At 66.9% G+C, this 20,084-nt stretch overlaps 5 protein-coding genes across 8 annotated transcripts; 1 reads left to right on the top strand and 4 right to left on the bottom strand.

Moving 5' to 3' along the window:
* Nucleotides 1-56: 56 nt before the first annotated feature.
* Nucleotides 57-10,922, bottom strand: PITPNM1 (phosphatidylinositol transfer protein membrane associated 1). The gene is made up of 24 exons (XM_027696350.1): nt 10,895-10,922; nt 10,366-10,485; nt 9,422-9,636; nt 9,223-9,344; nt 6,870-7,094; nt 6,465-6,779; nt 5,955-6,050; nt 5,739-5,846; nt 5,568-5,629; nt 5,248-5,492; nt 4,791-4,980; nt 4,580-4,687; nt 4,345-4,487; nt 3,931-4,109; nt 3,420-3,590; nt 3,073-3,222; nt 2,840-2,988; nt 2,656-2,766; nt 2,418-2,534; nt 2,071-2,219; nt 1,818-1,967; nt 1,293-1,476; nt 906-1,034; nt 57-802 (listed from the first exon to the last, which is right to left on the bottom strand). Exons 2-24 carry the CDS (start codon nt 10,441-10,443, stop codon nt 536-538), a joined length of 3,663 nt encoding a protein of 1,220 aa, XP_027552151.1. The 5' UTR covers nt 10,444-10,485; nt 10,895-10,922; the 3' UTR covers nt 57-535.
* Nucleotides 10,923-11,262: 340 nt separating this feature from the next.
* Nucleotides 11,263-12,421, bottom strand: CDK2AP2 (cyclin dependent kinase 2 associated protein 2). 2 transcript variants are annotated; one of them, XM_027696438.1, is made up of 4 exons: nt 12,055-12,421; nt 11,830-11,931; nt 11,605-11,737; nt 11,263-11,484 (listed from the first exon to the last, which is right to left on the bottom strand). In XM_027696438.1, the coding sequence occupies exons 1-4, from the start codon at nt 12,157-12,159 to the stop codon at nt 11,417-11,419; spliced, it is 408 nt and encodes a 135-aa protein (XP_027552239.1). In that variant the 5' UTR covers nt 12,160-12,421; the 3' UTR covers nt 11,263-11,416. The 2 variants fall into 2 exon arrangements, with proteins under 2 accessions (XP_027552239.1, XP_027552241.1); XM_027696440.1 differs by having other exon boundaries at nt 11,830-11,930; nt 12,069-12,420.
* A 445-nt stretch (nt 12,422-12,866) lies between these two features.
* CABP2 (calcium binding protein 2) lies at nt 12,867-14,911 on the bottom strand. Of its 3 annotated transcripts, XM_027696422.1 has the most exons (7): nt 14,690-14,911; nt 14,430-14,591; nt 14,281-14,311; nt 14,064-14,198; nt 13,875-13,984; nt 13,637-13,784; nt 12,867-13,562 (listed from the first exon to the last, which is right to left on the bottom strand). In XM_027696422.1, exons 1-7 carry the CDS (start codon nt 14,729-14,731, stop codon nt 13,537-13,539), a joined length of 654 nt encoding a protein of 217 aa, XP_027552223.1. In that variant the 5' UTR covers nt 14,732-14,911; the 3' UTR covers nt 12,867-13,536. The 3 variants fall into 3 exon arrangements, with proteins under 3 accessions (XP_027552223.1, XP_027552221.1, XP_027552222.1); XM_027696420.1 differs by having other exon boundaries at nt 14,281-14,591; nt 14,690-14,732; XM_027696421.1 differs by lacking the exon at nt 14,690-14,911 and having other exon boundaries at nt 14,281-14,610.
* Nucleotides 14,912-15,779: 868 nt separating this feature from the next.
* Nucleotides 15,780-18,314, top strand: NDUFV1 (NADH:ubiquinone oxidoreductase core subunit V1). The gene is made up of 10 exons (XM_027696398.1): nt 15,780-15,937; nt 16,011-16,093; nt 16,168-16,338; nt 16,420-16,603; nt 16,688-16,877; nt 17,199-17,411; nt 17,485-17,651; nt 17,735-17,816; nt 17,888-18,033; nt 18,110-18,314. Exons 1-10 carry the CDS (start codon nt 15,884-15,886, stop codon nt 18,191-18,193), a joined length of 1,374 nt encoding a protein of 457 aa, XP_027552199.1. The 5' UTR covers nt 15,780-15,883; the 3' UTR covers nt 18,194-18,314.
* A 306-nt stretch (nt 18,315-18,620) lies between these two features.
* Nucleotides 18,621-20,083, bottom strand: NUDT8 (nudix hydrolase 8; the record flags this gene model as incomplete). The annotated part of the gene is made up of 4 exons (XM_027696315.1): nt 18,621-18,941; nt 19,028-19,105; nt 19,832-19,964; nt 20,031-20,083. Coding segments are annotated over 4 exons (495 nt in total), but the record flags the coding sequence as incomplete, so codon positions are not given.
* Between the last annotated feature and the right edge of the window lies 1 nt (nt 20,084).

Genomic DNA, 20,084 nt, shown 5'->3' with positions numbered 1-20,084 from the left:
AGAGGGTGGGAGTGCTGGGGCCATGTCCATGGGCAGCATGTACAGAGCAGACACGCTGGCGCCGGCGCCTCGTCGTAACATCTCTTTATTCAACACCGAAACAAAACAGGGGGAACAGAGGAACCGCTCTGGAACCCCAACCCGGCCCTGCCCCGCGACACCGGACGGAAATAAATAGGTGGGGAGCAGGGAGGTGCCACTTGCCTTGGGGCACAGCCACAGCCCCCCAGTTCTGCACAGGGACAGTGACCCTCGGGCGCAGACTCCACCAAGCACTGCCCAACAGCCCCAAGGGACATGGAGGGAACGGGGCTGAGGGCAGCAGGGGGGACCCGGGGGGGCTCAGCCCCAAGGGGATCACTCTGGCCCTCGGGGGGGGCTCGGAGTGCTGTCTCCCAGCACCCCTTGGTCACAGGGGACCCAGCGCCCTCATCTCCTTCCTATGGGCTCATGGCTCAGTGCCAGCTCCGGCCCCAGGTGCTGCTGGCTGGGAAATCAGGGATCACAGCAGAGGGGGGACGTGGCCATGCCACCCTCACTCCTCACCCTCCAGCTTGAGGCTGACACTGCGGGGCTTGGCCCGGGACAAGCCGGGGGGCGCTGAGGGGGGCCCCCCATCCCGCTCTGCCTGGCTGGAGCCCCGGGAGCGCAGCAGCTGGCTCTGCTTCCGGAGGAAGTCAACGGGCGCTGGGCAGCCGTAGGTGCCTTTGCCCAGCACTGGTCGTGGGGGCCCCTTGGGGGAGTGGGCCAGAGCTGCCGCTTCCAGCTGGGCCAGGTGGGCGACATAGCCCTCGGAGAGAAACTGCGGGACACACGGACAGCCTGAGTCCACAGCGGCGGCCGGCTGGTGGGGTCAGCCATTGTGCCATGTCCCCAGCCTGTCCCCAACCCTGCCACCATCATACCTGGCACTGGTTGTGGAACTTCTTGACGGCCCGTCCCACGATGTAGATGTGTGCCGGCGCGAGGCCCAGCGAGCTGTAAACTGACACATCCTTGGTGGAGCCGTACCCAGCGATGATGGAGATCTCTGCCTGCCCAGGGACAGGAGTGTTAGGGCATGGAAAGACCCCTCCCACAGGGACAGCCACCCCATGGGCTGGGACACCCTCGTGCTATGACGGATGGCTGGGGGCTGCCCCCAGAGGCTGCCAGCTCCACCATGGCAAGGTGGTCCAGCTCCCAGTATCTCCATGGGGACACAGAGCTGCACAGGCTGCAGCACAGCCCAGCCCACCCCACCCTGCCACTGCCCCCAGCCCCGTCCCCCCCTGCCAGTGCCCCATGCCCACCTCGGTGCGCAGGCTCTGCAGGAAGGCAGCTTTCTGACGCAGTGGGTCATGGGTGAGCCCGTCACAGAAGGAGACAGCACCGTGGGGGAAGTTGTGCTGGGACAGCCAGGCCACCACACGGTGCTTCTGCATGTCAGGGCGCCCCGTCACGTAGATGATCATGTACCCTGCGTCCTGCCAGTGCCTAGGAGAGGACAGGGGTGGGTGGGTGCCAGGAGCCTGTGTGGGGCCAGTCCTGCTGGCAGAAAGCCACATCCAATACATGTGTGGGTGCTGCCTCCAAAACCTCCCTGCTCTCAAGGATTTTATCAAGGGGAAGGCACAGCAGAGCTATGGAGATCACATCCAAACCTCGAGGGGACTATTTTCCACAATAAAGCAGCAGAATAGATGGTGTGTTGAGGCAAGGGCACTGGGACATCCCCCAATTTGTCCCTACTCTAATACCCTCCCTACCTTTTGACTGGGTTGTCACCACAGCATCAAAGAGGGAAGAGATTGTCCCCCTGACCGAAGGGCACCCACCTTACGACGTCCACAGCCCCCGCCCGCACTTTGGGGTCGCTGCCCATGATGGAGACGCTGGCAGTGAAGGAGCCGTCGATGCTGAACACGACGGACTCAGTGCCACGGGCCACCACGGTCAGGTACGCCTCGGCATAGCTGTGATCCCCCCTGGAACGGCAGACGTGGGGGCTTGGCCCTTGGCCTCCGCTGCCAGAAGGGCAGGTGTAGCTCTGCCAAAAAGGCTGGAGGAGGAACTGAGGTGACACCTCACCTGACCACCATGCGCACGGGGTAGATCCCGATGGCCAGAGCCTTGTCCGGAGGGATGGTGAAGGTCAGGCGCCCGCTGCCGCTCGTCACCTCGGTGCCATAGTAGAGCCACTTCCCCGATAGTGGCTGTGTCATGATGTAGATGTCCACCTGGGAGAGGGAAACAGGCTGGGCACAGGCTGAACCCCAACATCCTGCTGTGTCCCCACCTGAGATTCCTTATGACCCTCTCCCCCCATCCCACACAGGGTCCTATTCACCCGCTCCCATGGGTGACACCAGCCCCGTGCCCCGTCCTGGACACCCCCTATTTGAGGGGGTCCCAGTGGCACCATGACCCAGCAGTACCTTCTCCCCGGTCAGTGTCACCACATCCAGGGGTCCATACATGAAGCGCCCGCTCAGGACCTGTGCTTTGCCCTCGCACACGATCACATCGCAGGCCCGGTGGTTGGCTGTCACGTTCTGTGGGGATGCAGCGGGCTCAGCAGGGTGACACAGGGACACCACTGGGCTGCGGGACTGTCCCAGAACCCTCGAGGTGCATGACCCCAGGGTGGGCTCCTGCTGGCCACAGGCTACGTACCCGGATCTTCACTTGGGTGCGCTTGCGCTGCCACTTCTCCCGAGGGATGGCGGGGCTGTAGATGGAGCTCTCCTCACTCTCTGCTGGCTGTGGCCCCTCCTTCTCCATCACCTGCCGATGGCACGGCCCCGGCTCAGCCTCCACAGGCCCTGGCTCGCCGCCCACCCCACTGTGCCCGCCATACCTGGCGCAGGATGAAGGCCACCACGTCAGAGGACTCCCAGTAGCTGGCGTGGAAGAGGTGGGGCAGGGTGATGGTGGGGAAGGCGGTCAGGGCATCGGGGCAGTACAGCGAGTAGTCGATGCGCTTCGGGCCCCACCAGCGCTCTAGGACTGTGGGGAGAGCAGGAATGAAGCCATTCCCGTGCCTCATCCCATGGGATGGGACGGGAAGGACAGGGCAGGAATGGCACTTACTTTTGACAACCTCGCTGGTGTTGGCAGGAGTCGGGGGCTCTGCCGGTTCATTGCCCCTCCAGAAGCCCCCGAAGCTGCCAGTGGGAGTAGGGGGGGCAGCCACATCCACTTTGGGCAGGAAGAGGGCAGAATGTGTCTGCAGGGCCTCCGCTGCAGAGAGAGCTGGGTGAGCACACCCAGAGCCCCCAGGAATGCCCACCACCCCGGGACCCCACCCCAGCAGAGCCCCAGAGGGGCGAGAAGAGCTTGCACATCCCTTTCTCCCCACCCAGCCAGGCTGTGGATGCTCTGGGTACCCCAATGTGACCCTGGGGTGCCCGGGACCAGACCGGTGGGGACCTGCTCACCCAGCAGGGACGAGGTGCCATCACCCAGGGGGTACTTCTGGTAGCGGGGCACGCTCAGCGGGGGCACAGCGTGGAAGGCCTTGGCCAGGAGGGGCTCCAGGCGAGAAGCACAGGGATCGGCGGCATGGAACAGGTTGTAGATCTGCTCGCAGGCAGGACGCAGCTGGGCCACTGCAGCACAGAGTGGGGTCAGGGGTGCCCACGAGGGCTGGGGGGCACCAGAAGCAAAGCACCCAGGAGGGGTAAAGCAGGACACAGCGAGAGGAAAGGTTGGGGAGGGAAATTTGGGGCACTGGGGACGGACTGGGGCTGGCACAGAGCGGGGACACTTAGCAACCCACCACCACTAACATGCACACAGCCAGGGCTGGGCATGTGGGGGGCTCAAACCCAAGCAGGGCTCTTTTGGAAGGTCCTGGGGGGCTCAGGCTTGTGCGGGAAGCACAACTCAGGGACTCAAGCCCTGCAGGGAGGGTCAGGGGCTGGCACGGGGGCTGGCAGGGCTCCTCACCATCCAGAGCAGGCATGACGGTCTTGCGCAGCGCGAGCACCAGCCCCAGCGGGGAGCCAAAGAGGAAGAAGCCGGATACCTTAAATTCAAGGCGGGTGCTGGCACCCTCCGCCCCATCCAGCACCGCGGTGCTGCTCCGGGGTGCCTCCGCCTCCAGCGGGGCCTCGCTGGCCTGCAGGCTGGGACAGCAGGGACAGTAGGCATGGGGAGGGAGGGCAGTGTCCTGCTCCCACCCATTCAGGGGCAAAGCTGTGCCTGGCACGGCTCCATTATCCCAGAGGAGCTCCAGCGAGACCCTCCTAGGGCAGACAGCCCCCATGAAATGCTTCTTCCCAGCCTGGAGCAGACAGGAATTCTGCCCTTTCCATAAAGCACAAAATTAATCAGGATGTCAACCATGCCCCTTGGGCTCACCTGGACGAGGAGCTGTGCTGGTGGCTGTCCCCCTGTGCCCCCAGGAGCTCGGGGCTGGCCTGGCCCAATCCTGCCGCTCCCTCTGTCCCGTCGGCCAGTGGGTCTCTGCTGCCGCACAGGTCCGGGGAGACAGGCTCCGTGCTCTGCGGGGAGAGGCAGCCAACACCCAGACCCCACATAGCCCCCAGTGCACCCCTGAACCTTCCCCAGAGGGTGTTGGGGTGCGGGCACTCACCAGGCTGCCGCGGCGGCTGCTGCTCCGGCTGCCCCCGGAGCCCACCCGGCTCTGGCACAGTGCGTCAAACCCCAGGATGCCGCCCACGCAGTCCCCCAGCAGCACCACCTGTGGAGGGCACGCACCCATGAGAGGTGTGACACCCCCAAACCCTCCACACAGCGCCACAGCCGGACCCTGGAGCCAAGCTTCCCCGAAAATCCCTCCTCACCTGGCCGCAGAAGCCGGCGCCCTCCCCGGAGTGCAGGAAGGCTCCATAGGCCTGGTTGGCACGGGCGATGACGGTGCCCACGGCATGCTGGTAGGTGCCCGAGGAGGTGGCCAGCAGCGGGAGCGCTGCCAGCGGGATGTGGTCCTGGCTGCTGGACAGGCTGTCCCTGTCGTGGCTGTAGGGGCTGAGCCTGAGGGGGACACGAGGAGGGGGATGAACGAGGCTGTCCCAACGTCCCCGTCCCACCACATGGTGCTTGTTCACCCCAGGATGCTGCACCAGGAGTAATCCCCATCCCAACCCACCCCATACCATGATATTTGTTTGTCCTGGGATGCTACAGCGGGGGTTACCCCTATCCCACCCGTCATCCTAGATGCCTTCTTAGGAGAAGCAAAGTCCCCTCTCGGAGGCCATCAGCTCCCTGTTCTCCCCCTCTCCCGTTGTGAATCCGTACTTGGAGACGAGGGTGTAGGCCGCGGCGCAGATGGGCGGGCAGGGCACCAGGCGCAGCGCCACGTGTCCCAGCGCCTCGGGGAAGTGGACACGGGTGACGGCATCGAAGGTGGCCGCCAGTGTCTGCACATCCGCCTGCTTGGAGCCCGGCTCGCCTGCGCCCTGATCCAGGATGTTCCCACTGTGCAGGATGAGGAAGAGCACGTGGATCCGGCACATCTGCTCCGCGCTCTCCGCTGTGCCGCCCTGCAGGGAGGAGAGCGCTGAAGTCGGGGGGCACGGCTGGGCCAGGGTCTGAGGAAGGGGACATGGGACACGCACCTCGGGGAAGCCAGATGTTCCCAGTCCTTCACCGTCTGCCTTGGCAGCACTGGCTCCATCCCCTGCGAGCACACAGCCCTGGTGAGCCTGGCTGGGGTCTCCAGGTGGGAATCAGCCCCCTCCCAGGACACCCACATCAGGATTTGGGGCTGGAGCCCCCCCGGCACTCACCCATTGCCTCATCCAGCTCTGCCGGCCGCTCCAGTGTGTCCAAGAAGTCATTGGAGCTCCACTTGGTCATCTCCTTGGCAAAGACCTCGTCACTGTCAGACAGGTCCTCTGTGAAGGCAGGGAGGGGTGTGGGCAGGGGGATCTCGCCTGTGCCTGCACCCCCACTCTGAGACTTCCCTGTCCCCCATTCAGCCCACTCTGAGCCAGTGCCTGTACCATGAGCATCGAAAAATTCCTCTTCGGAGCTGTTCTCGGAGTCCCGGGCAATGTTCTGCATCCGCCACTCCGACAGGCTCTGAGGAGACACGCCCCCTGCCACCAGCAGGGGGTCAGCACACAGAGACCCCCACAGTGAGACCCCACTCCTGCCCCACAGCTCCCACCTGGTCCTGCATCCAGACCCACCCAGGGAGATCCGGGGCCATCCCTGGATCATCCAGACCACGCCCAGGAAACACACATCCATCCCTGTGTCACCTAGAGCCATCCCTGAGTCACTGAGAGCCCACCCAGGAGACCCTGGGCCATCCCTGGGTCACCCAGAGCCATCCCTGGATCACCCAGAGCCCCTTCAGGAGACCTGTGACCAGACATGGGACACCCAGAGCCTGCCTCAGGAGACCCAAGCCAGGGAAAAGAGAGTCCCCTGACACATCTCCTATGGAGAACAGCAGCACCTGGGGGGTTGGGATCCCCATCCCATCCATGCAGGACCTGGTCTCTCACCTCCATGCTGGGAAGAGTAGGAGGACCGGGAAGAAGTGGACCACTGCTTGGCAAAGGCATCATCAGAGGAGGCATCGGTCCCCCCCTGCAGCTCGGCCCCCTCCTGCCCATTGGGCCCCCCCGTCTCTGGCCTCCCCTCGGGGCTGATGCCGGCCGTGGGGGGCTCCTCGGCCTCGCCACACTTGGCCATCTTCTGTGCCAGCATCCGCGCCGTCTCCTCCTCCAGCTGCCGGATATCCTCCATCGTCAGGTCTGTCCACTCATCCTGCCAGCACCAGGCTTGGCGGTGGGCACGCAGCATCACCTTCCTCAAACCTGAGGGGGAAAAAGAGGGGAGCAGCAAGGCTGGCGAGGCCTCACGGCTCCCCAGATTTCCCCCCCAGCAGCCCCTGGCTCCGGACTCACCCACGTCGTGGATGAACTGCTCGATCTTGGACTGCATCCCCCAGTAGCGGAATTCCACCTTGCAGAGCTTGTAGGCGCACATGAGGGGCCCGCCGGCCGCCGCCGCCTCCAGCCAGTCATCCCCCAGCGGCCCCCGGCCCGTCTTGGAGGAGTGGTAGAGTTTGGGATCCTCCTCGGGCTTGTATTCCCCCGGGGAGATGGGATCACGCACGATGTCGATGGTGTCTGCGGGGGAACAGCGCCTGTCACCTCGCAGCACTCGGCGAGGGGGGCACAGGTAGGAAAAAAAAAAGGAAAAACTGACAAAAATCGAGTCAAATTATTCCCACAAGCTGTCTGCCCAACACAGCCAGCAGCAAACATTTTCTATCCTAGAACCCTAAAATCCTGGAGACCTAAAATCATGGAATCCTGGACTGATTTGGGTTGAAGGGACCTTAAAGCCCACTAGCCCAGGTTGCCCCAAGCCCTGTCCAACGTGGCCTTGGACACTTCCAGGGATGGGGCAGCCACAGCATCTCCGGGCAGCTCAGCACAGCTCCCAGCTCTGCCCTCCCAAAAACCCCAGAGGTCCCCTGACACAATATAGGAGCCTCTGGAGAGCCAGGCGGTGAATGGCAACAACTCCCATCCCCAGATAGGAGCGGCCTCTCCCAAAATGTGGGCGACCTCCCCCCTTATGGGGGTGACCTCCCCAAACCTGGAGAGGGGCTCATGCACGGCAACCAGGTAAACACAATCCAGTAGCCCCTGGGGGGCCATTTGGGCTCAACTCAGCACAAAATCTCCTGAAATTTAGCTTTTGCAGCCCTGTCTCCAGGTCAGATCCCTCCAGGGCACCCCACTGGCTCCTAGGACTGTCCTGCAGTGTTCTCTCCATTCCTGGGATATGCCAAACCCTCCATTTATTTGCCCCCCTTGATGTCCCCAACGTGCTGCCGGCCTCTTCCTCCAGCTTGGGCTGAAAAAAGGGGGAAAAAGGAAAGAAGAGATGCCCTGAATACACAAAAATGATGCGAGGCATGACACAATGCCAAGCATCTTGGATAGCAGCAGCAAGGAACAGGGATAGGACCTGCTGTCCCCAAGCAGCTCCTGGCAGTGTCATTCCCACACAGTCTGACTCTCTTTGCTTTTACCACTGAGAGAAAGCTGCCAAGGAAGCAGTTATCCCTGCGGATCGCCCAGACTGTGTTATTCCATCGCCCTTTGAAACGTGAGATGGGTTTAAATCTGTCGGTGCTACGGGACACCAGGGCAAAGAAAATCCCAGCGGGATCCACGTCGGGGCTGGTCCTACTCCAACCCCAACCCCGCTCCCTGCGGGAGGCATCGGTCACTGGAGATGCCTTGTGGAATGCCCACTGGATGGGCAGCGGGCAGCAGGCACAGGGCCATGCCCTGGTGCTGTCGGCCTGGGCCCAGTTGCTTCCTGGTAGTGGCAGGGGCAGAATTCCTCCCCCCAGGGCCGAGTTGCCGGTATCCCGGCCGGACATCCCCAGTGCTGCAAGAGCCGGGGAGAGAAATAGGTCAGATGAATCATTTCCTCCGAGTGCCTATTTTAGGCCTCCATTTTAAGAGGCAGCGCGTCACATTCCGCGCTCCGGCGCCTGAACCGACCACATCTACACCACCAGGAACAGGAACCCGCCAGGGAGGGAGGAATCCCACCCCAAGCCCCTGGCTCTGCCCACTGGTCCCCCCAGAAAGGAGCCGGAGAGCGATCTGGAGCAAAGCCCTGGGGAGAGGGGAAGCAGGGCAGGGGGTGGGAAAATGGGGACACATTTTTGCAGCTCCCCCCACACCAGCTGATCCAAAACACCCTGCAGGAGGCCAGTGTGCGGTCCCACATACACCCAGAGAGATTGGGAAGGCAAATCCGTGCCAGAACAGGGCTGGGACATGGAAGAAGAGAGAAGCAGGCTGGCACTGAGAAGGGGAGACTGCAAACAGAAATACAGGCAAAGGAAGGGGCAGAGGACAAAACTGCTCCTGAAAATATCTTTAGCGTAGAATCTAATTCAGCAGTGCTGAGAGGGAGTAGGCAGGGAGCTTGGAGCAGGGAGCCTGGGGCACAGGGAGCACGGAGCAGGGAGCGTGGGGCACAGGGAGCACGGAGCAGGGAGCGTGGGGCACAGGGAGCACGGAGCCTGGGCTGCAGGTAGCTCAGGATCCAGGGAGCTCTTCCCTTCCAGGGTCCCCAGAACACGGGGACTAGCACAGAGAGCAAAGCTAAGCAGGGAAGCCGAGCCCCTCAGGCCCCACCACACACCCACAGCCCCATCCCAGGATCACCGTGTGGGAATTCCAGCAGCCACGAGTCCTGCCTGGTGCCCGAGCCAGCCGTACTCACCCAAAATCCTCTGCCTCTTCTCTGCCGCGCTCAGGTTGAAGACGTTGGTCTGCTGGCCCGCATCTGGCCGGTAGTAGGTCTCTATCTCGATGGAAAACTTCTCCACGAAGGGACATGTGTACCTGGAGGGGGACAGCATTGAGTCCGGAGGCACGGCCAGCCCCGCAGCCCACCCTGCCGCCCCCCGCCTCGCCCCCACCTGGTGCGTGTGTAGGGATAAGCGTTCCAGGACTCCTCCTCCACCTGGAGCGCGGCTTTGGGGAGCAGCGCCCGGAACCAGCTGGGTATGTGGGAGCCGACGTGGTAGATCTTGTGTGTGTACTGCCCGCTGCCCCCGGGGCCGTCGCTGTAGGGCCGGTTGGCCAGGATCTCCACCCCGCTGCCCTCGCCGCTCGACTCCTCCCGGCTCTTCTTCTGTGGGGAGAGACAACGGCTCAGCACAGCCCCCCTGGACCCTGAGAACCTCATGGGTCCTCGGGGTCCCCATATGCTCCTGCCCCCACCAGCCCACCTGATGCCAGGATCTCCTTGGCTCAGCAGCCCCAAACCCACCCGAACCTCACTGACACCCCTGCACCCTGCCAATCCCTTGGGAGCATCCTCAGGCCCCACCGTGCCCCTCCAGGCTTCATGCTCAGCCCTACAGCCCGCCAGTTCCCCATGCTCAGTCCAACAGCACCCCTGCACCCCCAGTTCCCCAGGCTCAACTTCTCAGCCCCTGCACCCTCCAGCTCCCCATGCTCAGTCTCAAAGCCCCCTGTGCGACCCCAGGCTCAGCCCCCGCACCCTTCATCCTCCCCTACAGCCTCCTGCGCCCCCCAGACTACAACCTCTGGCCTCTCCCAGCCCCCTGCACCCCCTCAGTCTCAGCCTCCAGATCCCCAGGCTCGGCTCCACCGACCCCCGACCCCCCCAGTTCCCCACACTCAGTCTTTCAGCCCCTCGCACACCCATGCTCAGCCTCAGAGCCCCTCGCACCCTCACAGCCCCCCATGTTCAGCCTCACAGCCCCCCATGCTCAGCCCCAGAGACCCCCACACCCTCACAGCCCCCCATGCTCAGCCCCCTGCACCCCGTGCAGCCCCCTAGTCCCCGCCCCCAGCCCCCGCCCCGCAGCGCCCCGTGCTCAGCCCCGCAGCCCACCTGGATCATGTAGAGCTGTGCCACCTGGTACTCCTCCAGGCTCATGGGCAGCAGGATGTGGTACTCCTTGATCAGCATGGCGGCGGCGGCGGCGGCGGCGGGGGGCGGCGGGGGCAGCGCCTGAGGGGGCTCCCGTTACACAGGGCCGGTTCGGCACCGCTTCGGAACCGCTCGGGCCGGTTCGGCACCACTTCGGAACCGCTCGGCAGTGCTTCGGAACCGCTCGGGCCGGTACGGAACCACTTCGGAACCGCTCGGCACCGCTCGGGCCGGCTCAGCGCCGCTTCAGCACCGCTTGGGAACCGCTCGGGCCGGTTCGGCACTGCTTCGGAACCGCTCGGGCCCCGGTTCGGCCGCGGGTTCGGCTCAGTTCGGCACCGCTCGGGTCCGGCTTCGTCTCAGTTCTGCACCGCTCGGCTCGGCTTCGGCCCGGCTCGGGCGCCCTCCCCGTTGCCATGGCCCCCCCCCCCCCCCCCAGCCCGGTGCCCACCCCCGGCCCCGCCGCCCCCCGGCCGCGGCCCCGCCAAACCTGCGCCGCTCCGCACCGGTCCCTCGGATCGTGACATCACAGCCCGTTCCCACGGCGACGGCCGTGACGTAGGCAGGGAGGGGGGGCCCCGTGACGTCAGACAGCGGGAGGCGGCGAGAGCCGTTCACGGGCGCTCCGCGTGCACCGGCACAGCCGCCTCCCCCCCCACCCCCCGCCCGGAAAAAACGGGGGTTTTATTAAAAAAAGCCACTTTTTAAGTTATAAAACAGAGGTCTGAGCATTCCCGCGCCTTTGAGCTCCGGGATACCCACCCGGCGCGGCTCCAAACCCTCCCCCGATGACCCGCCCCCTCCCCACCTCCACCCCGTGTCCCCACCGCGAACCCCCCCGAAGGGGGACACACCGAGTCCAAGTCGCAACATTGTCCTTTATTTATAAAAACAGGCATTTATAAAGAGCGGAGAGCGGGGGAAGGGGGGGGCGCGGGCAGCACGGCGGCCCCCCCCCGCCCCCCCCCCGCCGCCACCGGGGGTCCCGGGGGGTCCCGGGCGGCAGCTGCCGTTACGTGCGGGCGTTTCGCTCTGTCTCTGCCAGGCACTCCCTGACCAGCGCCCGGGCGTGGATGATCCCTGCGGGAAGAAGCACAGGGACACCCCACATCACCCTCCAGTCCCCCCGAAGCGAGGCTGGGGAAGCCTCGCGGGGGCGCAGCCCCGGGGGCCGCCCGGTCCCGCCGCCGCCGCCCGTACCCCGCTTCAGCCGCTCCATGGCGCTCTTGCTGCCGGCGTAGGTGGGCCGGATCTCCTTGCCCATCTCCTCGATGACCGAGAGCAGGTCGGTATAGGTGCTCTGCGAGCCCTGCGCCCCGGGGGGCTTCATGGCCTGCGGGAACGGGGGCACACGGAGGCACGGTGGCGCTGGGGGCCGCCCCCGCCGCCGCCCCCGGTCCCGCCGCCCTCGGTCCCGCGCCTCACCTGCACGTAGCCCATGGACGGCGGCCCGAAGTCATTGAAGAGCGGCCGGAAAGGGGCGGCGGCGCCGGGCACGGAGCCGGAGGGCGACGGGACACTCGTGGCTGCAGGAGACGGAGGGTCACGGCCGCAGCCCTCTGCCCCTGCACCCCCCGCACCGCGCCTCCGCCCCGCCCTTCCCCGGTGCCCCTCGGCGGCACCGGTCGCCCCCATCCCCCCGCGGTTGTCGGGGGGTCTCTCACCGGCGGACGGTGCCCCGGGCCCCGGCGGGGCGGGGCTGGCGCTGGCGGCTCCGGGGGTGGCGGGGGCGGGAGCGATGGGCTTGTAGGACATCCCCGACGGCCGCCCGCCGCTCCCGGGTGCCTGGAGCCCCGCGGCGGGGGTCGGCGTGCGGCCCCCGCGCTCGCCCCGCCGGTGGTAGCGCCGCTGTCCGCCTCTCTTCAGCTCAGCTCGGCCCCGCTCGGCCCGGCGGGACGCCGGGGACCGGAGCGGAGCGCGGCGGCCCCGGTTCCCGGTGGCGCTGCGCTGGCCCGGCCCAACCCGGGGCTCTCCCGGGGCTCTTCCCCCGCCGCCACCGCCGCCGCTCGCGGTGATGACGCACGCGCGTCGCCCGTCACGCGCCCTGACGTCGCCGCGCCCGCCGCTCGCGCGCGCGCGCGCGCCCGGCCGCCCGTCACCGTGGAGACACCCGGGCGTCGGCCCCGCCCCCTCCCGGTCACGTGACCGGCGGCACCGCCCGGGGGGGAACCGGGAGCGGACCCTGGGAGTGAACCCCGGGAGTGAAGCCCGGCCCTGATCCCAGGGGAAACCCCAGCCCTGACTCCGGGAATGAACCCCGGGGGGGAACCCTGGCCCGGACCCTGGGAGTGAAGCCCGTCGCATATCCCAGGGGACCCCACGCAGCCCCCCCAGCCCTGGGCCAGCACAGGTCCCCGGGGGCTCCTGTGAGGCACAGGTCCTGGGTGTTGGGGGACACCTGTGGATGGTGCGGTCACCAATAACTCCTACAGAAACTCGACACAAAACACAACTCAGAAGTGTGCAGAGAGAGGTTTTTTTCATTTCCAAAGGGCAGAATTGACCCCAAAACTGCAGCCAGGGTGAGGAAGGGCACCCGTGCCAGCCCTGCCTGCAGCACACCGAGCCCCCTCTGCCTGGGAACACCTGATTCCCGGTTTCTCTCCTCGAGGGGGTCCCGGCGGGGCACTGAGGCCCCCAGGAGCGTCCCCTGCACTGGGGACTTTAGGCAGGTTAGGGGCAGCTCAAACCGTGGTGATGGGGTGGGTTGTGCCATGGGGTCAACATTAAACACAGCGTGGGGGGAGCCTAAGGGGCTCAGCATGGGATACGGGGTGGGAATAGAGGGCGTAAGGACGAGCAGCAGGATGGGGTACAGCTGGAGGAGAGGAGACTGTGATGGTCTGACTTTTGGGGTGAGGTCGGGGTGGGAGGGGGATGATGGAGAGAGAGAGCAGAGATGAGAGCGAGAGTGGCCAAAGCTCGGCCGAGTCTGTGCCGAAAAGGGTCCCGGCCTGGGCCCCGGCGCCTCCCGCCGCAGTCGCAGCTCGGCATCAGAGCAGCCCCGGCGCTCGGCCTCGCCCCAGGCTGGGGCGGCACCGCCCCGGCCCCTGCAGCCGGGGGTCCCTGCACAGCCCCCTCCTCGTCGTAAGGCACGGGGGGGCCCGGGTCCCACGTTGGCACACACCGCCCTCAGCGCGACATCATCCGCACGAACTCTGCCGGCAGGAAAGCACGCGGGGAACATCGCAGACCACCCCGGGACACCCCCCGGCCCCTGGCCACGCACTACCTTCAAAGTCCACCAGGCCGTCGCCGTTGAGATCCACGTCCTTGAGGATCTCGTCCACCTCACGGTAGTTGAGCTGCTGCCCCAGCAGCTTGCGCATGGCCTCCCGCAGCTCCGCCATGCTGATCTGCCCGTCCCCGTTGGTGTCGAACTGCAGCACAGGGCATGGTGCCACCACTGCCCTCGGCTGGCATGCCGGCTGCCCGCCGGGCCGCCCCCCCCGCCCCTCGCCTCACCGCACCTCACGGAAGGCGTCGCGCAGCTCCTTGATCCCAATCATATCTGCCGTCTCCGCCAGCATCTTGGGGCCCATCAGCTCCACAAAATCGTCGAAATCCACCTTGCCCCCGGCTGTGGTGGGAGGGGGGGTGTCAGGAGGGTGCCGGGGGGGGCAGGGATTGTTGGGGACGCCCCGTGCCCCCCCACGTACTGATCTGCTGCGACAGCTCGATGAGCTCCATCTCCGTGGGCATGTAGCCCATGGTCCGCATGCACTCGCCCAGGTCCTTGTAGCTGATGTAGCCGTCGTGGTCCTTGTCAAACTCCTGGAATGCGTGCTTCAGCTCTGGGGACACCACAGCGTCACTGCCGGCCCCCCGGCACTGCCACCCACCCCCCCGGGAGGGACCCCCTCCCCAGCACCTTACCTTCAATCTCCTCGGGCCGCAGCTCCCGGTCCTGGGGGAGAGAAAGCGGGAAGAGCCGAAGGAGGGGTCCTACTCCCAGGGATCCCGCAGGGATCCTGCCCTCACCCCCCCGGGGGCAGGGGCGGCACGGGGAGGAGACGGGCACGTACCCGCTGGGTGATGGCGATGCTCTGCCGCAGGAAGATGCAGGCTGGCCCCACCAGCCCCTGCAGCACCGAGTATCCCTGCAGAGTGGGGGTCTGTGCCGGGTCCAGCGCATCCTCTGGGTCCCCCCCGCCGGAGCCTGGGACACCAGAGCGCGGCTTCCCATCCTGCGGGCACAGCGGGCGTCAGCGGCGCGGGGGGGCCACGCTGGGACCCCCCCCTCCTCCTCCTGCTGCCCCTATGGGCCGGCCCGGCCCGGCCGTACCTTGGGGAGCCGCCGCTCAGGGGTCTTGGTGCAGTTGCCCATGGCTGGGGGCTGCCCCCGCGCCGCAGGACATGCCTGGCCCGGGGGGGCCGGCTGGCGCAGACCGCGGGGCTGCCACCGGGGATTTGAGGTTTTTATGGAATATCTGGGGATATGCAGGGCACGCGAAGGGGGGGGGGCGCCGCGCCCGCGCGCATAATCCTCCGGATTATTCCCCGCTCGGCCGCCCAGCTCCAGATGTGGGGAGCCGCCCAGCTGTTCCCCGGTCCCGCAGCCTCCCCGCGGGGGCACGCGGGGTCCCCGGCGCCCGCCGTGCCCTGGCCCTGTCCCCGCCGCCGGTTACCTGCCCGAGAGCGGGGGGCGGCCGGGGGCCCAGCTCCTCGGCGGCCCGCCGCCGCTCCGGGGGGGACGCAGCGCTACGGCTCCAGCGCCCCCGGCTCCCCGCGGGGCCGGGACCCCCGAGCCGCGGGGCCGGGCGGGGGCGGCGGGCACCCCTCCTTCCGAGCCCGTGGGGCCGGGGGCCGCCCCGGCAGCCGGGGGGCACGGGGCTGCCAGTGCCGGGCGGCTGCGACCCGCGGAAGAGAAAGAACATCTCGCCTGCTCTCCGCTCCTTCTCCCCACCACCGGAGCCTCGCAGGGGGGGAAACCAGATCCCTCCGAACAGGCGCTCGTCCCTCGCAGGGACGAGGCCAGCGCTGTCCCCGGGCCCCGCCGCGTCGCCCAGGAGACCGGGTGGAGCGCGGCGACCCCCCGGGGCGCGGGGCGGGGGGAGCGGGGCGGCCCTGGGGGCTCCGGGGGGGTCCCGTGTGGGGCTCCGGTTTCAGCGCCCGAAACCCGACCCGGCACCGGGCGCGGGGCACGTGGAGGCGCGCGCCGGCCTGGCCACGCCCCCCCCCCCGCGGAGGCCCCCCCCCCCCCCCGCCGTGACCGCTCCCCAATGTCACCCGACGAGCTGTCCTGGAGGACACGCCCCCTGCTTTGTGACCACGCCTCCTGACTGTGACCACGCCTCCGGCCCGCTAACCACGCCCCCGCTCCCGTGCCGGTCGCTGACGTCACTGTCGCGCCGTCGGCGCTGCCCGTGACGTCGCCGCGGGGGCGCCTGAAGGTGACGGTGGTCGGTCCCTCTGCCGATCTTGATCCCGGTGCCGGTCCCCATCCCGGGGCCGGTCCCGATCCCGGTGCCGCCCCACCATGGCCGCCCGGCAGCTGCTGGCGCTCCGGCGCCTGCCCGCCGCCTCCTTCTCGGTGAGCGGGGAGTTTCAGGACCGTCCGGGCCGGGTCCCGGTGCTCCCGGTGCTGAGTTCGCGTGTCCCCGCAGACGGCGCCCAAGAAGACGCAGTTCGGGTCACTGCGGGATGAGGACCGGATCTTCACCAACCTCTACGGGCGGCACGACTGGAGGTGAGTGAGCCCCGGGGGCGGCGGGCGCGGCCCCGGCGCCCCGCACCCGGTGCCAGCGTGTGCGGTGCCCGCAGGCTGCAGGGCGCCCTGCGCCGCGGCGACTGGTACAAGACGAAGGAGATCCTGCTCAAGGGCGTGGACTGGATCCTCGGCGAGATCAAGACTTCGGGGCTGCGGGGCCGCGGCGGCGCCGGGTTCCCCACCGGGCTCAAGTGGAGCTTCATGAACAAGCCCCCGGACGGCAGGTGAGAGCGGGGCCGGGGGCGGCGCCGGGCCCGCGGGGAGCCCCCCGGTGGCGCCGGTCCCGGAGCTTTCCCTGCCCCCAGACCCAAGTACCTGGTGGTGAACGCGGACGAGGGCGAGCCGGGCACTTGCAAGGACCGGGAGATCATGCGGCACGACCCACACAAGCTGATAGAGGGCTGCCTGGTGGCGGGACGGGCCATGGGCGCCCGGGCCGCCTACATCTACATCCGGGGGGAGTTCTACAACGAGGCCTCCAACCTGCAGGTGCGGGGAGTGCCCCAAAGATGCCCCACCAGCACCCCGGAGCCGGTGCGGGGGGTCATGGCTCACCCGTGCCCCCTCTTGCAGGTGGCCATCCAGGAGGCGTATGAGGCCGGGCTGCTGGGAGCCGACGCCTGCGGATCTGGATACGCTTTCGACGTGTTCGTGGTGCGTGGGGCCGGCGCCTACATCTGCGGGGAGGAGACAGCGCTCATCGAGTCCATCGAGGGCAAGCAGGGCAAGCCCCGCCTCAAGCCGCCCTTCCCTGCGGACGTGGGTACGGCCCCGCAGCTCCATCCCAAATTCCAGGCTGCTACCCCAAACCGGGTGTCCCCAGGGGTACCAACACAGCCACCACCACATCCATTGAGAGCTCCCAGTGTTTCATAGAATCACAGACTGGTTTGGGTGAGAAGGGACCTTAAGGATCATTCCATTCCCACCCCCTGCCATGGACAGGGACACCTCCCACTAGATCAGGTTGCTCCAGACTAGCTTGGACACTTCCAGTGATGGGGCAGCCACAATTTCCCTGGGAAATCTATCCCAGGGCCTTCCCCACCCTCCCAGGGAAGAACTTTCTCCTTCTGTTTCCCAGGTGTTTTTGGCTGCCCCACCACTGTGGCCAACGTGGAGACGGTGTCGGTGGCACCCACGATCTGCCGGCGCGGCGGCGCCTGGTTCGCCAGCTTCGGCCGGGAGCGGAACTCGGGCACCAAGCTCTTCAACATCTCAGGGCACGTGAACACGCCCTGCACGGTGGAGGAGGAGATGTCGGTGCCGCTGAAGGAGCTCATCGAGAAACATGCCGGTGGGTGCCGGGGCCGCGCCGCACCGTGCCGGGGTGGGCCTGGAGTGGCTGCTCCTCACCCCTCTCTTTGCAGGGGGGGTCCGCGGCGGCTGGGACAACCTGCTGGCTGTGATCCCGGGGGGCTCCTCCACGCCACTGCTGCCCAAGTCGGTATGCGAGACGGTGCTGATGGACTTCGATTCCCTGGTGCAGGCGCAGAGCGGGCTGGGCACAGCCGCCGTCATCGTCATGGATAAATCCGTAAGGGACCGGCCCCCTGCCCGGCCCCCCCAGCCCCTCACCCTCCCCTCCCTCACCTCACCCTCCTCTCCCACCCCCCCCAGACCGACATTGTCAAGGCCATCGCCCGCCTCATCGAGTTCTACAAGCACGAGAGCTGCGGGCAGTGCACCCCGTGCCGGGAAGGTGAGGCCAGGGGAAGGCTGCGGGGCGAGGGGTTGCACAGCACAGAGCCCTGACCCCTCCCCACCCCGCAGGCGTGGACTGGATGAACAAGGTGATGGCACGGTTCGTGCGGGGCGACGCGCAGGCGGCTGAGATCGACGCGCTCTGGGAGATCAGCAAACAGATCGAGGGGCACACCATCTGCGCCCTGGGCGACGGCGCCGCCTGGCCCGTGCAGGTGGGGGCCCGGGGGAGTCCTGGGGGAGGCCACCAACCTCTCCCCGCCCCGGTAACCGGCTCCTTTGCTCCTACAGGGCCTCATCCGGCACTTCCGCCCCGAGCTGGAGGAGAGGATGCGGCGCTTCGGGGAGGCCAAAGCCCGAGCAGCGTCAGCGTAAGGATGCAGGACCACCCATTCCTTTTCCTGCCTGGAAGAGGGTTCAGGGGGTTCTGGGGTTCTGGCAGCGCTTTGGGAGGGTTCTGTGGAGGGGCCTCAATAAACGCTGCTGCACTCGTGAACTCCGCGGTGGACATAAAATGGTGGGAAGGGACTGATGGGGGGGGGCTTTGGGCCCTGCCTCCCAGGAGCAGGGAAAGCCCAGGGATCGTGGGGTCTGGGTACCCCAGAGGGAAGATCCTGGCTTTCCATGAGGCTCCACAGCCCCTGTCTGGGACTGGGCAGAGGCAATGGCTGTGGGGGGATCACATGGACACAGGTCTTTGTCCATGCTCCCTGTCCCTGCCACGGTGTCCCCAGGACACCTCCTGCTGTACCAGTGCCAGGGGACAGCTGTCCTGGTCACGCTCCATGACTCGGAGCCCGGGGCAGTTCCAAACATGGCTTTTACTGAATCACAGTGTGCGACATCACCAGTGGCTTCAGTGCCCCAGAGCCACCCCCTGTCCCCTCCTCCCTCAGGCCACGGGTTTCCGGGGTGGCACATGGGTCTTCCTGCGGTAGTGGCCGGGCAGCAGCAGCTCCAGGGTGAGCTCGGTGATGATGGCCGTGAGCCCCCACACCCTGTGGGGGCCGTTCAGGAACACGGGCAGGGTGTACCCGTAGCCGGTGGCCGTGCGGAAGTGGGTGTAGCCCTGGTTCTCCTCCCGCAGCAGGTGAGCCAGGGGCAGGGTGAACACCTCCTCCACCTGCCGGCACAGGTGAGGGGGTCACTGTGGTGACACACCCAGTGACACCAGTAAAGGGCTGCAGGCCCCAGGGAGGGGTCACCCACCTCGTCGGGGTTGGGGGTCAGTGTCAAGGCCTCCAGCGGCCCCAGGTTGGCCACGACGGGTGCCACGGTCATTCCTTGCTGGAAGGTGTGTCAGCGAGGGATGGGGTGACAACCCCCTCTCCAAAGTGCCACCCGTGTGCCTTGACCCCCCCTGCACCCAACCCAGGCCCCCACCATGTGTGTGTCACCCAAAACCCGCCCTTCACCTGCAGCCACTGCCCGGTGTCCCTGTCACCCTAAATCCCCAGAACTCCTGTCACCTGTGTCCCTGCTGACTTGTCCCTGTCACCTGTAATCCCTGTCACTTGTGTCCCTGTCACACCAAACCCATTACCCATGTCCCTGCTGCCTTGTCCCTGTCATCCTGAACCCATCACCCATGTCCCTGTTAACCCAAGTCCCCTATCACACATGACCCAGCTGCCTGTCCCTGTCACCTGTAGTTCCTGTCACCTGTGTCCCTGCTGCCTTGTCTCTGTCACCCCAAACCCCTGTCACACGGAAACTCCCATCCCTGTCACCTCAAACCCATCACCCAGGACCCTTCCCCTTTGTCCGTGTCACCCAGAACCCGTCACCCGTGTCCCTGCTGCTTTGTCCCTGTCACTTGGAAGCCCTCCTCTGTGTCCCTGCTGCCGTGTTCCCGTCACCCGCGTCCTGTCACCCATAACCCTTGTCCCTGTCACTTTGAACCCATCACCCGTAAGCTCTGTCACCCGTGACCCCGTCACCGATTTCCTGCCTCTTGCCTTTGTGTCCTTGTCCACCCCCCCGCGCCCTTGTCCCGCCCCCGGTGCCCGGTACCCGATCGGGCAGGGTCCGCAGCTGTCCCCACACGCTGGCTGCTGCCACCGCCACCCCCAGCTCCTCCTGCGTCTCCCGCAACGCCGTGGCCACCGCGTCCGCGTCCGCCGGGTCCCGCCGCCCGCCGGGGAAGCTGCGGGAGGGATCGGGGTGGGGTCAGGGCCGGCCCGGCCCCGGCGCCCGCTCCCCCCGCCGGTACCTGACGTCGCCGCTGTGGGGGCCGCCGAGGCGGCGGGAGCGGAGCGTGAAGAGC

The sequence above is a fragment of the Neopelma chrysocephalum genome, unplaced genomic scaffold (genome assembly GCF_003984885.1).
Source record: "Neopelma chrysocephalum unplaced genomic scaffold, ASM398488v2 Primary Assembly neopelma1_106b, whole genome shotgun sequence".
Classification (NCBI taxonomy): domain Eukaryota; kingdom Metazoa; phylum Chordata; class Aves; order Passeriformes; family Pipridae; genus Neopelma; species Neopelma chrysocephalum.
This window is presented reverse-complemented; position numbering and strand designations above follow the sequence as displayed.